The sequence below is a fragment of the Salmo salar genome, chromosome ssa18, assembly GCF_905237065.1.
Source record: "Salmo salar chromosome ssa18, Ssal_v3.1, whole genome shotgun sequence".
Taxonomy (NCBI): Eukaryota; Metazoa; Chordata; class Actinopteri; order Salmoniformes; family Salmonidae; genus Salmo; species Salmo salar.
The window spans coordinates 75,671,200-75,684,568 of NC_059459.1; the positions used below are offsets into that span (position 1 = coordinate 75,671,200).

Consider the following 13,369-nt stretch of genomic DNA (forward strand, 5'->3'; position numbering starts at 1 on the left):
CATTTGGCAAATCTGACCGTAATTCTATCCTCCTGATTCCTGCTAACAAGCAAAAATTTAAGCAGGAAGCACCAGTGATTAGATCAATAAAAAAATGGTCAGATGAAGCAGATGCTAAGCTACAGGACTGTTTTGATTGCACAGACTGGAATATGTTCCGGGATTCCTCCGATGGCAATGAGCAGTACACCATATCAGTCACGGGCTCCATCAATAAGTGCATTGATGACGTCGTCCCCACAGTGACCGTACATACATACCCAAACCAGAAGCCACGGATTACAGGCAACATCCGCACTGAGCTAAAGGCTAGAGCAGCCGCTTTCTAGGAGCGGGAATGAACCTGCCGAAGAACCATCAAACAGGCAAAGCGTCAATACAGGACTAAGATCGAATCGTACTAGACCGGCTCTGACTCTCGTGGGATGTGGCAGGGCTTGCAAACCATTCAAGACTACAAAGGGAAGCACAGCCGAGAGCTGCCCAGTGACACGAGCCTACCAGACGAGCTAAGCTACTTCTATGCTCGCTTCGAGGCAAATAACACTGAAACATGCATGAGAGCACCAGCTGTTACGGAAGACTGTGTGATCACACTCTCCACAGCCGATGTGAGTAAGACCTTTAAACAGGTCAACATTCACAGAGCAGTACAACCTCTCCCTGTCAGAGTCTGTAATACCAACATGTTTTAAGCAGACCACCATAGTGCCTGTGCCCAAGAACACTAAGGTTACCTATCTAAATGACTACCGACCAGTAGCACTCACGTCTGTAGCCATGAAGTGCTTTGACAGGCTGGTCATGGCTCACATCAACAACATTATCCCAGAAAATCTAGACCCACCCAAATTGCATACTGCCTCAACAGATCAACAGATGATGCAATCTCTATTGCACTCCACACTGCCCTTTCCCACCAGAACAAAAGGCTATGTGAGAATGCTATTCATTGACTACAGCTCAGCGTTCAAAACCATAGTGCCCTCAAAGCTCATCAATAAGCTAAGGACCCTGGGACTAAACACCTCCGTCTGCAACTGGATCCTGGACTTCCTGACGGGCCGCCCCCCAGGTGGTAAGGGTAGGTAACAACACATCCGCTGTGCTGATCCTTAACACAAGGGCCCCTCAAGGGTGCATGCTCAGTCCCTTCCTGTACTCCCTGCTCACTCATGACTGCACGGCCAAGCACGACTCCAACACCATCATTAAGTTTGCCGATGACACAACAGTGGTAGGCCTATCACCCACGATGAGGAGACACCCTATAGGGAGGAGGTCAGAGACCTGGCCGTGTGGTGCCTGGACAACAACCTCTCCCTCAACGTGACCAAGACAAAGGAGATGATTGTGGATTGAGGAAAAAGAGCAGCCAGCACGGCCCCATTCTCATCGACGGGGCTGTAGTGGAGCAGGTTGAGAGCTTCAAGTTCCTTGGTGTCCACATCACCAACAAACGAACATGGTCCAAGCACACCAAGACAGTCATGAAGAGGGCACGACAAAACCTATTCCCCCTCAGGAGACCGAAAAGATTTGGCATGGGTCCTCAGATCCTCAAAAGGTTCTACAGCTGCACCATCGACAGCATCCTGACTGGTTGCATCACTGCCTGGTATGGCAACTGCTCGGCCTCCAACCTCAAGGCACTACAGAGGGTAGTGCGTACGGCCCAGTACATTACTGGGCCAAACTTCCTGCTATCCAGGACCTCTATACCAGGTGGTGTCAGAGGAAGGCCCTAAAAATTGTCAAAGACTCCAGCCCCCCTAGTCATAGACTGTTCTCTCTGCTACCACACGGCAAGGGGTACTGGAGCGCCAAGTCTAGGTGCAAAAGGCTTCTAAACAGCTTCTACCCCCAAGCCATGAGACTCCTGAACACATAATCAAATGGCTACCCAGACTATTTGCATTGCCCCCCCCCCTACCCTTTTACACTGCTGCTACTCTCTGTTGTTGTCATCTATGCATAGTCACTTTAATAACTCTACCTACAGTTGAAGTCGGAAGTTTACATACACTTAGGTAGGAGTCATTAAAATTGTTTTTCAACCACTCCACAAATTTCTTGTTAACAAACTATAGTTTTGGCAAGTCGGTTAGGACATCTACTTTGTGCATGACACAAGTAATTTATCCAACAATTGTTTACAGACAGATTATTTCACTTATAATTCACTGTATCACAATTCCAGTGGGTCAGAAATTAATACACTAAGTTGACTGTGCCATTAAACAGCTTGGAAAATTCCAGAAAATTATGTAATGGCTTTAGAAGCTTCTGATAGGCTAATTGACATCATTTGTGTCAATTGGAGGTGTACCTGTGGATGTATTTCAAGGCCTACCTTCAAACTCAGTGCCTCTTTGCTTGACATCATGGGAAAATGAAAAGAAATCAGTCAAGACCTCAGAAAAGAAATTGTAGACCTCCACAAGTCTGGTTCATCCTTGGGAGCAATTGCCAAACACCTGAAGGTACCACGTTCATCTGTACAAACAATAGTACGCAAGTATAAACACCATGGGACCACGCAGCCATCATACTGCTCAGGAAGGAGATGCGTTCTGTCTCCTAGATATGAACGTACTTTGGTGCGAAAAGTGCAAATCAATCCCAGAACAACAGCAAAGGACCTTGTGAAGATGCTGGAGGAACAGGTACAAAATTATCTATATCCACAGTAAAACGAGACCTATATCGACTTAACCTGAAAGGCCGATCAGCAAGAAAGAAACCACTGCTCCAAAACCGCCATAAAAAAGCCAGACTATGGTTTGCAACTGCACATGGGGACAAAGATTGTACTTTTTGGAGAAATGTCCTCTGATCTGATGAAACAAAAATAGAACTGTTTGGCCATAATCACCATTGTTATCGTGAGAGAAAGAAAATGTATGAAAGGTATGCATTCACTACTGTAAGTCGCTCTGGATAAGAGCGTCTGCTAAAATGACTAAAATGTAAAATGTAAAAATGTTATGTTTGGAGGAAAAAGAGGGAGGCTTGCAAGCTGAAGAACATCATCCAAACGGTGAAGCACGGGGGTGGCAGCATCATGTTGTGGGGGTGCTTTGCTGCAGGAGGGACTGGTGCACTTCACAAAATAGATGGCATCATGAGGACTGAAAATTATGTGGATATATTAATGCAACATCTCAAGACATAAGTCAGGAAGTTAAAGCTTGGTCGCAAATGGGTCTTCCAAATGGACAATGACCCCAAGCATACTTCCAAAGTTGTGGCAAAATGGCTTAAGGACAACAATGTCAAGGTATTGGAGTGGCCATCACAAAGCCCTGACCTCAATCCTATAGAACAATTTGTGGGCAGAACTGAAAAAGTGTGTGCGAGCAAGGAGGCCTACAAACCTGACTCAGTTACACCAGCTCTGTCTGGAGGAATGGACCAAAATTCACCCAACTTATTGTGGGAAGCTTGTGGAAGGCTACCCGAAACATTTGACCCAAGTTAAACAATTTAAAGGCAATGCTACCAAATACTAATTGAGTGTATGTAAACTTCTGACCCACTGGGAATGTGATGAAAGAAATAAAAGCTGAAATAAATAATTATCTCTACTATTATGCTGACATTTCACATTCTTAAAATAAAGTGGTGATCCTAACTGACCTAAGACAGGGAATTTTTACTAGGATTAAATGTCAGGAATTGTGACAAACTTAGTTTAAATGTATTTGTCAATGGTGTATGTAAACTTCCGACTTCAACTGTACATGTACTGTACATATTACCTCAACTAACCGGTGCCCTCGCACATTGACTCTGTACCGGTACCCCCTGTATATACTCTCGCTATTGTTATTTTACTGCTGCTCTTTAATTACTTGTTACTTTTATTTCTTATTCTTATCCATTTTTAGGGGCTCGTAAATAAGCATTTCACTGTAAGGTCTACACCTGTTGTATTCAGCGCATGTCACTAAAACAATTTGATTTGATTTGATTTGATGGCTTGATGCCGAAACGTTGGTGTTTTGTATTGTCTCCTTTCCTTCATGCTCCTTTCCTTCATGCTCCTTTCCTTCATGCTCCTTTCCTTCATGCTCCTTTCCTTCATGCTCCTTTCCTTCATGCTCCTTTCCTTCATGTTCCTTTCCTTCATGCTCCTTTCCTTCATGCTCCTTTCCTTCATGCTCCTTTCCTTCATGCTCCTTTCCTTCATGCTCCTTTCCTTCATGCTCCTTTCCTTCATGCTCCTTTCCTTCATGCTCCTTTCCTTCATGCTCCTTTCCTTCATGCTCCTTTCCTTCATGCTCCTTTCCTTCATGCTCCTTTCCTTCATGCTCCTTTCCTTCATGCTCCTTTCCTTCATGCTCCTTTCCTTCATGCTCCTTTCCTTCATGCACCTTTCCTTCATGCACCTTTCCTTCATGCTCCTTTCCTTCATGCTCCTTTCCTTCATGCTCCTTTCCTTCATGCTCCTTTCCTTCATGCTCCTTTCCTTCATGCTCCTTTCCTTCATGCTCCTTTCCTTCATGATCCTTTCCTTCATGATCCTTTCCTTCATGATCCTTTCCTTCATGATCCTTTCCTTCATGATCTCTTTTTGCATTTAAGATGTTGATTTGTCATCATGTTCAACAGCTAGGTCTTTATCTCACTCCCAGTACGATACCTGATCTCCCTTCAGTGACTCATATCTGTTCCTGAACAATTTGCACAATACAACGACACTGGGACACACACAAACACAGACCGTGGTGCAAGTACTGCACTCACACACAAAGACACACACACACACACAAAGACACACACACACAGAGAGACAGACACACAAAGACACACACACAAAGAGACACACACACACACACAGAGAGACAGACACACAGACACACACACAAAGAGACACACACATACACAGAGAGACAGACACAAAAAGACACACATACAAAGAGACACACACACACACACAGAGAGACACACACACACAGAGAGACAGACACTCACACACACAGAGAGTCAGACACACACACACACACAGAGAGTCAGACACACACACACACACACACACACACACACACACACACACACACACACACACACACACACAGGAACTTAGTGTTCAGAAGGAAGAGAGAATCATCACCCAGAGAGAAACTGGAAGAACATACAGTACTGCAGGCCGCTGTGATGCTGTGTGTGTGTGTGTGTGTGTGTGTGTGTGTGTGTGTGTGTGTGTGTGTGTGTGTGTGTGTGTCCTGGGACAAACTCTAAAAGTTCCTACAGAAAAACCTCAGTCTCCAGAGTCCCTACTGTCTCCTCCATAGATACATTTGATGGACGGTGAGTAAAGCAAACACATATGAGATATGTACCCAGTGCGCTTTCCATAGAGGAACAGTAACACTCTGGGTCCTCTCTGTATGTGTGTGTTGGCGCTGAATCAAGAAGAGTTGTCTAGTCCCGTAGAGTCGTAATAGGAGTGGATAGTTGATTTATCCTCATTAGCTGAGATATTTTCAACCTCAACTTTTTAACAGGGCGAGACCCATTTTTTCCCATTCAGACCTAGACTCCTCTCTCCTCCATCTCTCTGTCTCTGCCTCTCTCCATACCTCCTCCACTTCTCTCCTCTCTCTCTAACTCTTGAGAGATCCCTCCATCTCTGTCTCTCTCATCCCTCCCCACTTTCCCTCCTCTCTCCCTCTCTCTCTTTCCATCCCACCCTCTCCCTCTCTCTCTCGTCATCCCTCCCCCACATCCACTACTCTCTACCTCTCTTTCTCTCTCCCTCTTTCCTTCCCACCCCCACTTTCCCTCCTCTCTCTCTCTCTCCATCCCTCCCTCACATCCACTCCTCTCTCTACCTCTAGTGGATTACAGGAAAAACTACATTTACAATCATTACCGTTATAGAAAGTATTTAGGGAGATGACTCTGTTGGACTCTGCCTCATGCTCTACCAATAGTGTAATTACGGTAAAATAGTAAGAATTTTCTTTTTAAAAGCATAAATATAGCAGTAAGAGAGCAGTCAATACAGAAGGCTGGGATTTATTTGGATCCTCACTAGAGCTGCATTATAGCGCGCTTGACGTTTAAAGCTGGAATCCTTAATTGTGAAACTGCCACGTCCGTTTGGGATATTACAACAACAAAAAAGTTACTGTAAACAAACAGTTGTTTTCTCCCTCTGACATATTTGCACGTGCGATAGAACAGCTATTTTTATTATTACCATTCTGCTGGATGATCCTCTCCTCCTCAACAAAACCAAGATAATATCAAAGGTGCTAGCTAGAACAGTGGCATTGTTTCCAGAAATGCGGATGTGATCTTTAGAGGTCATTTATAGTTGAGCCGACATCTGCACCCTGAATGTGATCTCCGCGACCGTGGTAACATTGCATTTAAAACCTGCATTGGCTACAAGCATGATGGGATTTTCTCACTGAAGTCGGTTATGACGCTGTATGAACGGAACCTCCCTGGGATCTTTTATTTCAGCTCATGAAACATGGGACCGGCACTTTACATGTTGCCTTTCTATTTTTTCTCAGTATAATTCTAGGCGTAATAGGTTGTCGAGGTTAACTAGTGTTACATGGGTATTACATAGTGAGAGAGGCTGTTATGTAACATAATTGGGAAACAACTGATTGTAAATAGCAACAGGCCAGCAAGCCGCTGAGAGAACAGTGTATAAGAAGAATCAGAAGTGACAGGGCAGTACGATGTTTGTTGTGCACCTGGTCTATATAAAGTGAGCTCCAAAAGTATCCGGACAGTGACATATTTGTTGTTGTTTTTGCTCTGTAGATCATCAGTGGTGGAGGGTTAGATTGTCAGTGGTGGAGGATGGATGGTGGAGGGTGGAGGGTGGAGGGTTAGATCGTCAGTGGTGGAGGGTGGTGGGTGGAGGGTTAGATTGTGGAGGGTGGTGGGTGGAGGGTTAGATTGTCAGGGGTGGAGGGTGGAGGGTTAGATTGTCAGTGGTGGAGGGTGGAGAGTTAGATTGTCAGGGGTGGAGGGTGGAGGGTTAGATTGTCAGTGGTGGAGGGTGGTGGGTGGAGGGTTAGATTGTCAGTGGTGGAGGGTTAGATTGTCAGTGGTGGAGGATGGATGGTGGAGGGTGGAGGGTTAGATTGTCAGGGGTGGAGGGTGGAGGGTTAGATTGTCAGGGGTGGAGGGTGGAGGGTGGAGGGTTAGATCGTCAGTGGTGGAGGGTGGTGGGTGGAGGGTTAGATTGTCAGTGGTGGAGGGTTAGATTGTCAGTGGTGGAGGATGGATGGTGGAGGGTGGAGGGTTAGATTGTCAGTGGTGGAGGATGGATGGTGGAGGGTGGAGGGTGGAGGGTTAGATCGTCAGTGGTGGAGGGTGGTGGGTGGAGGGTTAGATTGTAGAGGGTGGTGGGTGGAGGGTTAGATTGTCAGGGGTGGAGGGTGGAGGGTTAGATTGTCAGTGGTGGAGGGTGGAGAGTGGAGGGTTAGATTGTCAGGGGTGGAGGGTGGAGGGTGGAGGGTTAGATTGTCAGTGGTGGAGGGTGGAGGGTTAGATCGTCAGTGGTGGAGGGTGGTGGGTGGAGGGTTAGATTGTCAGTGGTGGAGGGTTAGATTGTCAGTGGTGGAGGATGGATGGTGGAGGGTGGAGGGTTAGATTGTCAGTGGTGGAGGATGGATGGTGGAGGGTGGAGGGTTAGATCGTCAGTGGTGGAGGGTGGTGGGTGGAGGGTTAGATTGTGGAGGGTGGTGGGTGGAGGGTTAGATTGTCAGGGGTGGAGGGTGGAGGGTGGAGGGTTAGATTGTCAGTGGTGGAGGGTGGAGGGTTAGATTGTCAGGGGTGGAGGGTGGAGGGTGGAGGGTTAGATTGTCAGGGGTGGAGGGTGGAGGGTTAGATCGTCAGTGGTGGTGGGTGGTGGGTGGAGGGTTAGATTGTCAGGGGTGGAGGGTGGAGGGTTAGATTGTCAGGGGTGGAGGGTGGAGGGTTAGATTGTCAGGGGTGGAGGGTGGTGGGTGGAGGGTTAGATTGTCAGTGGTGGAGGATGGAGGGTGGAGGGTGGTGGGTGGAGGGTTAGATTGTCAGTGGTGGAGGGTGGAGGGTTAGATTGTCAGTGGTGGAGGGTGGTGGGTGGAGGGTTAGATTGTCAGTGGTGGAGGGTTAGATTGTCAGTGGTGGAGGGTTAGATTGTCAGTGGTGGAGGGTTAGATTGTCAGTGGTGGAGGATGGATGGTGGAGGGTGGAGGGTGGAGGGTTAGATTGTCAGGGGTGGAGGGTGGTGGGTGGAGGGTTAGATTGTCAGTGGTGGAGGGTGGTGGGTGGAGGGTTAGATTGTCAGTGGTGGAGGGTTAGATTGTCAGTGGTGGAGGGTGGAGGGTTAGATTGTCAGTGGTGGAGGATGGAGGGTGGAGGGTGGAGGGTGGAGGGTTAGATTGTCAGGGGTGGAGGGTGGTGGGTGGAGGGTTAGATTGTCAGTGGTGGAGGGTGGTGGGTGGAGGGTTAGATTGTCAGTGGTGGAGGGTTAGATTGTCAGTGGTGGAGGGTGGAGGGTTAGATTGTCAGGGGTGGAGGGTGGTGGGTGGAGGGTTAGATTGTCAGTGGTGGAGGGTGGTGGGTGGAGGGTTAGATTGTCAGTGGTGGAGGGTGGAGGGTTAGATTGTGGAGGGTGGAGGGTTAGATTGTCAGTGGTGGAGGGTTAGATTGTCAGTGGTGGAGGATGGTGGGTGGAGGGTTAGATTGTCAGTGGTGGAGGGTTAGATTGTCAGTGGTGGAGGGTGGAGGGTTAGATTGTCAGTGGTGGAGGGTGGAGGGTTAGATTGTCAGGGGTGGAGGGTTAGATTGTCAGTGGTGGAGGGTGGTGGGTAGAGGGTTAGATTGTGGAGGGTGGAAGGTGGAGGGTGAGATTGTCAGTGGTGGAGGGTGGTGGGTGGAGGGTTAGATTGTCAGTGGTGGAGGGTTAGATTGTCAGTGGTGGAGGGTGGAGGGTTAGATTGTCAGTGGTGGAGGGTGGAGGGTTAGATTGTCAGTGGTGGAGGGTGGAGGGTTAGATTGTCAGGGGTGGAGGGTTAGATTGTCAGTGGTGGAGGGTGGTGGGTTAGATTGTGGAGGGTGGAGGGTGGAGGGTGAGATTGTCAGTGGTGGAGGGTGGTGGGTGGAGGGTTAGATTGTCAGTGGTGGAGGGTGGAGGGTGGAGGGTGGAGGTTTAGACAAACACACATCAACTCCTGGAGAAAGTAATCAAGAGGGGCTCCACATGTCCTGATCTACATGTAGCAATGTAAGGGCCATCGTTTCATCCCCTCTCCACTACAAGCGGCAGCATGCGGTCGGTCATTCACTTCAATGAACCATAAATCCTTTTATGAGGAGAGATTTCATATCATTGATACTCCCAGAGGGAAGTTGAAAACCCCTTTATTATGCTAATAAGACATTGACTCCAGGGGGTGAAACAGAAACTACTGTTTATCCTTTAAAGTGTAATAATCTTAAATAATCATTAAAAAACACTTCTCCTTGTAATGAAATCATACTAATAAAAACACATTGTAAAACAATGTGCTTTGCATCTGTGTACGGCCAGTTTTTAATACTGTGACTGCTGTGATTTGTTGTACTTTTTTATCATGTTGTGTTGTGCCTTGGAGCCTGAAATGTGCTTTATATATCAAATGAATTATCATGAATAGAAGCAGGTTCTCCTTGCAATATTAAAAAGGCGAGCAGCTCTGCAGATGTAAAATACAAGACATACTTTGGTAAGAAGTTCATTCACAGTTGCCAGCCATTTAATATTGTTCCAAAGGTTGACGAAACTGCCACTGAGGTTTATTGCGTTTTAATGAATGAGAAGCTCCATTCCAGCCATTATTATGAGCCATCCTCCCCTCTGCAGCCTCCACTGGTAGTAAGATGCCGTAAAGACAATATGAACTGTGATCATGATAACGTGAAGAAGGACAGCAGCTAACTCCTGGCAGAACATACTATGAGTAGTTGATGTGGAATCACAAATAGGCTACTGTTTATACCCAACACACTACTGTTTATACCCAGCACACTACTGTTTATACCCAGCACACTACTGTTTATACCCAGCACACTACTGTTTATACCCAGCACACTACTGTTTATACCCAGCACACTACTGTTTATACCCAACACACTACTGTTTATACCCAGCACACTACTGTTTATACCCAGCACACTACTGTTTATACCCAGCACACTACTGTTTATACCCAGCACACTACTGTTTATACCCAGCACACTACTGTTTATACCCAACACACTACTGTTTATACCCAGCACACTACTGTTTATACCCAGCACACTACTGTTTATACCCAGCACACTACTGTTCATACCCAGAACACTACTGTTCATACCCAGCACACTACTGTTTATACCCAGCACACTACTGTTTATACCCAGCACACTACTGCTTATACCCAACACACTACTGTTTATACCCAGCACACTACTGTTTATACCCAGCACACTACTGTTTATACCCAACACACTACTGTTTATACCCAGCACACTACTGTTTATACCCAACACACTACTGTTTATACCCAGCACACTACTGTTTATACCCAGCACACTACTGTTTATACCCAGCACACTACTGTTTATACCCAGCACACTACTGTTTATACCCAGCACACTACTGTTTATACCCAACACACTACTGTTTATACCCAGCACACTACTGTTTATACCCAGAACACTACTGTTTATACCCAGCACACTACTGTTTATACCCAGAACACTACTGTTTATACCCAGCACACTACTGTTTATACCCAGCACACTACTGTTTATACCCAGCACACTACTGTTTATACCCAGCACACTACTGTTTATACCCAGCACACTACTGTTTATACCCAACACACTACTGTTTATACCCAGAACACTACTGTTTATACCCAGCACACTACTGTTTATACCCAACACACTACTGTTTATACCCAACACACTACTGTTTATACCCAACACACTACTGTTTATACCCAGAACACTACTGTTTATACCCGGCACACTACTGTTTATACCCAACACACTACTGCTCATACCTAACATTACATTGCTTAATTCTAAGTAGTGTGCTAGTTTAGACACACACACACACACACACACACACACACAGACTTACCACGTACACGTAGTAGAACTGCATGTTCTGCCTCACAGGCTGTTACATCTGCATCACTGAAGAACATCCTCCATCAGAGACTAAAATCATAACAGAAAAATACAGTCTCTTCTTTTCTCCTCTCCTCTCTTCTCCTCAGGGCTCAGAGAGAGGAGTAAAGTAACTCTCTTTTACTGTATCCTCACCTCCTCTTTCTCTTCTCCTATCCTCAGGTCTCAGAGAAAGGAGTAAAGTATCTCTCTTTTACTATATCCTCTCCTCTCTTCTCCTCAGGTCTCAGAGAAAGCAGTAAAGTATCTCTCTTTTACTATATCCTCTTCTCCTTTCCTTTCAGGTCTCAGAGAGTAAGTTTCTTCTCTCTCCTTCTCATCTGTAAAAACAACAACTATTGGTCAGTACAGTTGTCCTTCAGTGAACGAACAGCTTCAGCCCTGCATGTTGTTGTTGTGTTTCCACTGTCTGATGATAGAGCTCAGTGCTTCCTGCTGTTGCAGCCACCGCATGTGTATTGTGAGAGAGAAAAAGTGTGTGTTATGTGACAGATAACGCGCGGTGCACTCTGTGCGTTAAGAAACAGGAAGCGTGGAGAGAGAGAGAGAGAGAGAGAGAGAGAGAGAGAGACAGTTAGGCAACAACAAATTCAATCCCTTTTAGACAACTTCCTGGACAAAACATTTCACTATAATAGTGAAGGTGTAAACTTGGCAGTAGAAAATCTAAACAATATATTTGACCTCTCAGCTTCCCAATCAAATCTAAAAATGTCAATCAGAAAACTGAAGAAAATTAACAACAATGACAAATGGTTTAATGAAGAACAAAAAAGCTAAGAAAGAAATGGAGAAACCTGTCCAACCAAAAACATAGACCCAGAAAACCTGAATCTACACCTTCACTATGGTGAATCACTAAAACAATACAGAAATACAATACGGAAAAAGAAGGAACAGCACGTCAGAAATCAGCTCAACGTAATTGAAGAATCTATAGACTCTAACCACTTCTGGGACAATGTGAAAACTCTAAACAAACAACAACACGAAGAGTTATCTTTCCAAAACAGAGATGTATGGGTAAACCACTTCTCCAATCTTTTTGGCACCATAACAAAGAACAAAGAACAAACAGCAACAAGATATACATGATCAATTACAAATCTTAGAATCAGCAATTAAAGACTACCAGAACCCACTGGATTCTCCAATTACATTGAATGAACTACAGGACAAAATACAAACCCTCCAACCCAAAAAGGCCTGTGGTGTTGATGGCATCCAAAATGAAATGATAAAATATACAGACCACAAATTCCAACTGGCTTTACTTAAACTCTTTAACATCATCCTTAGCTCTGGCATCTTCCCCAATATTTGGAACCAAGGACTGATCACCCCAATCCACAAAAGTGGAGACAAATTCGACCCCAATAACTACCGAGGGATATGCGCCAACAGCAACCTTGGGAAAATCCTCTGCATTATCATTAACAGCAGACTGGTACATTTCCTCACTGAAAACAATGTACTGATGTAACGGTTGTCTTCTGTAGAAATGGACCAAGGCGCAGCAGGTACGTGAATACTCATCTTTAATTAAAATAAAGGAGTAAAGCATCCACTTAACAATTCAAACAAAGTAACAACAGCTACAGTTCTGCAGGCTAGAAACGCAGTGCAAAAAACAACCACCCACAACCCCAAAGAAAAACACACACACCTATATAGGACTTCCAATCAAAGGCAACTCAACACACCTGCCTTCAATTGGAAGTCCCAATCATCCACCCAACATTTAACCAACACAAACATGCCACGTCCTGACCCAACTACACCCTCTACTGGTCAGGACGTGACAGTACCCCCCCCCCTCAAGGTGCAGACCCCGGGATGCACCTAAAAAAAGGAAAACGCACACAAAAAAAAAATCCCCAACAAAAAGGAACACCTAAACAATAAGGGAGGGAAGGGAGGGTGGCTGCCGTCACCGACGGCACTGTGCTACACCCTCCCTCCCCAACCCACCTATCCTGGAGGTGGCTCAGGTGCAGGACGTGGACCTCGCTCCACCTTCGGCGTCGCCCACTCTGTTGGCGCCGATCGCTGCGCCGGGCAGACGGGCCACTCGGGCTGCCCCTGGCAGACGGACCACTCGGGCTGGGTCGGAAGGCATGCGGGCCACTCGGGCTGGGCCGGAAGGTATGCGGGCCACTCGGGCTGGGCCGGAAGGCATGCGGGCCACTCG

At 46.2% G+C, this 13,369-nt stretch overlaps 1 protein-coding gene across 2 annotated transcripts in view; it reads right to left on the bottom strand.

Annotated features, from left to right (window-relative positions):
• The window catches only part of LOC106577881 (rho GTPase-activating protein 6), a 128,105-nt gene extending 116,479 nt beyond the window's left edge, over nt 1–11,626 (bottom strand). For both annotated transcript variants that reach the window (XM_045701570.1, XM_045701569.1), the window contains exon 1: nt 11,129–11,626. In XM_045701570.1, coding sequence (XP_045557526.1) covers nt 11,129–11,152 — 24 coding nt within the window. In that variant the 5' untranslated portion in view covers nt 11,153–11,626. The remainder of the gene's footprint in view (nt 1–11,128) is intronic.
• Nucleotides 11,627–13,369: the final 1,743 nt, after the last annotated feature.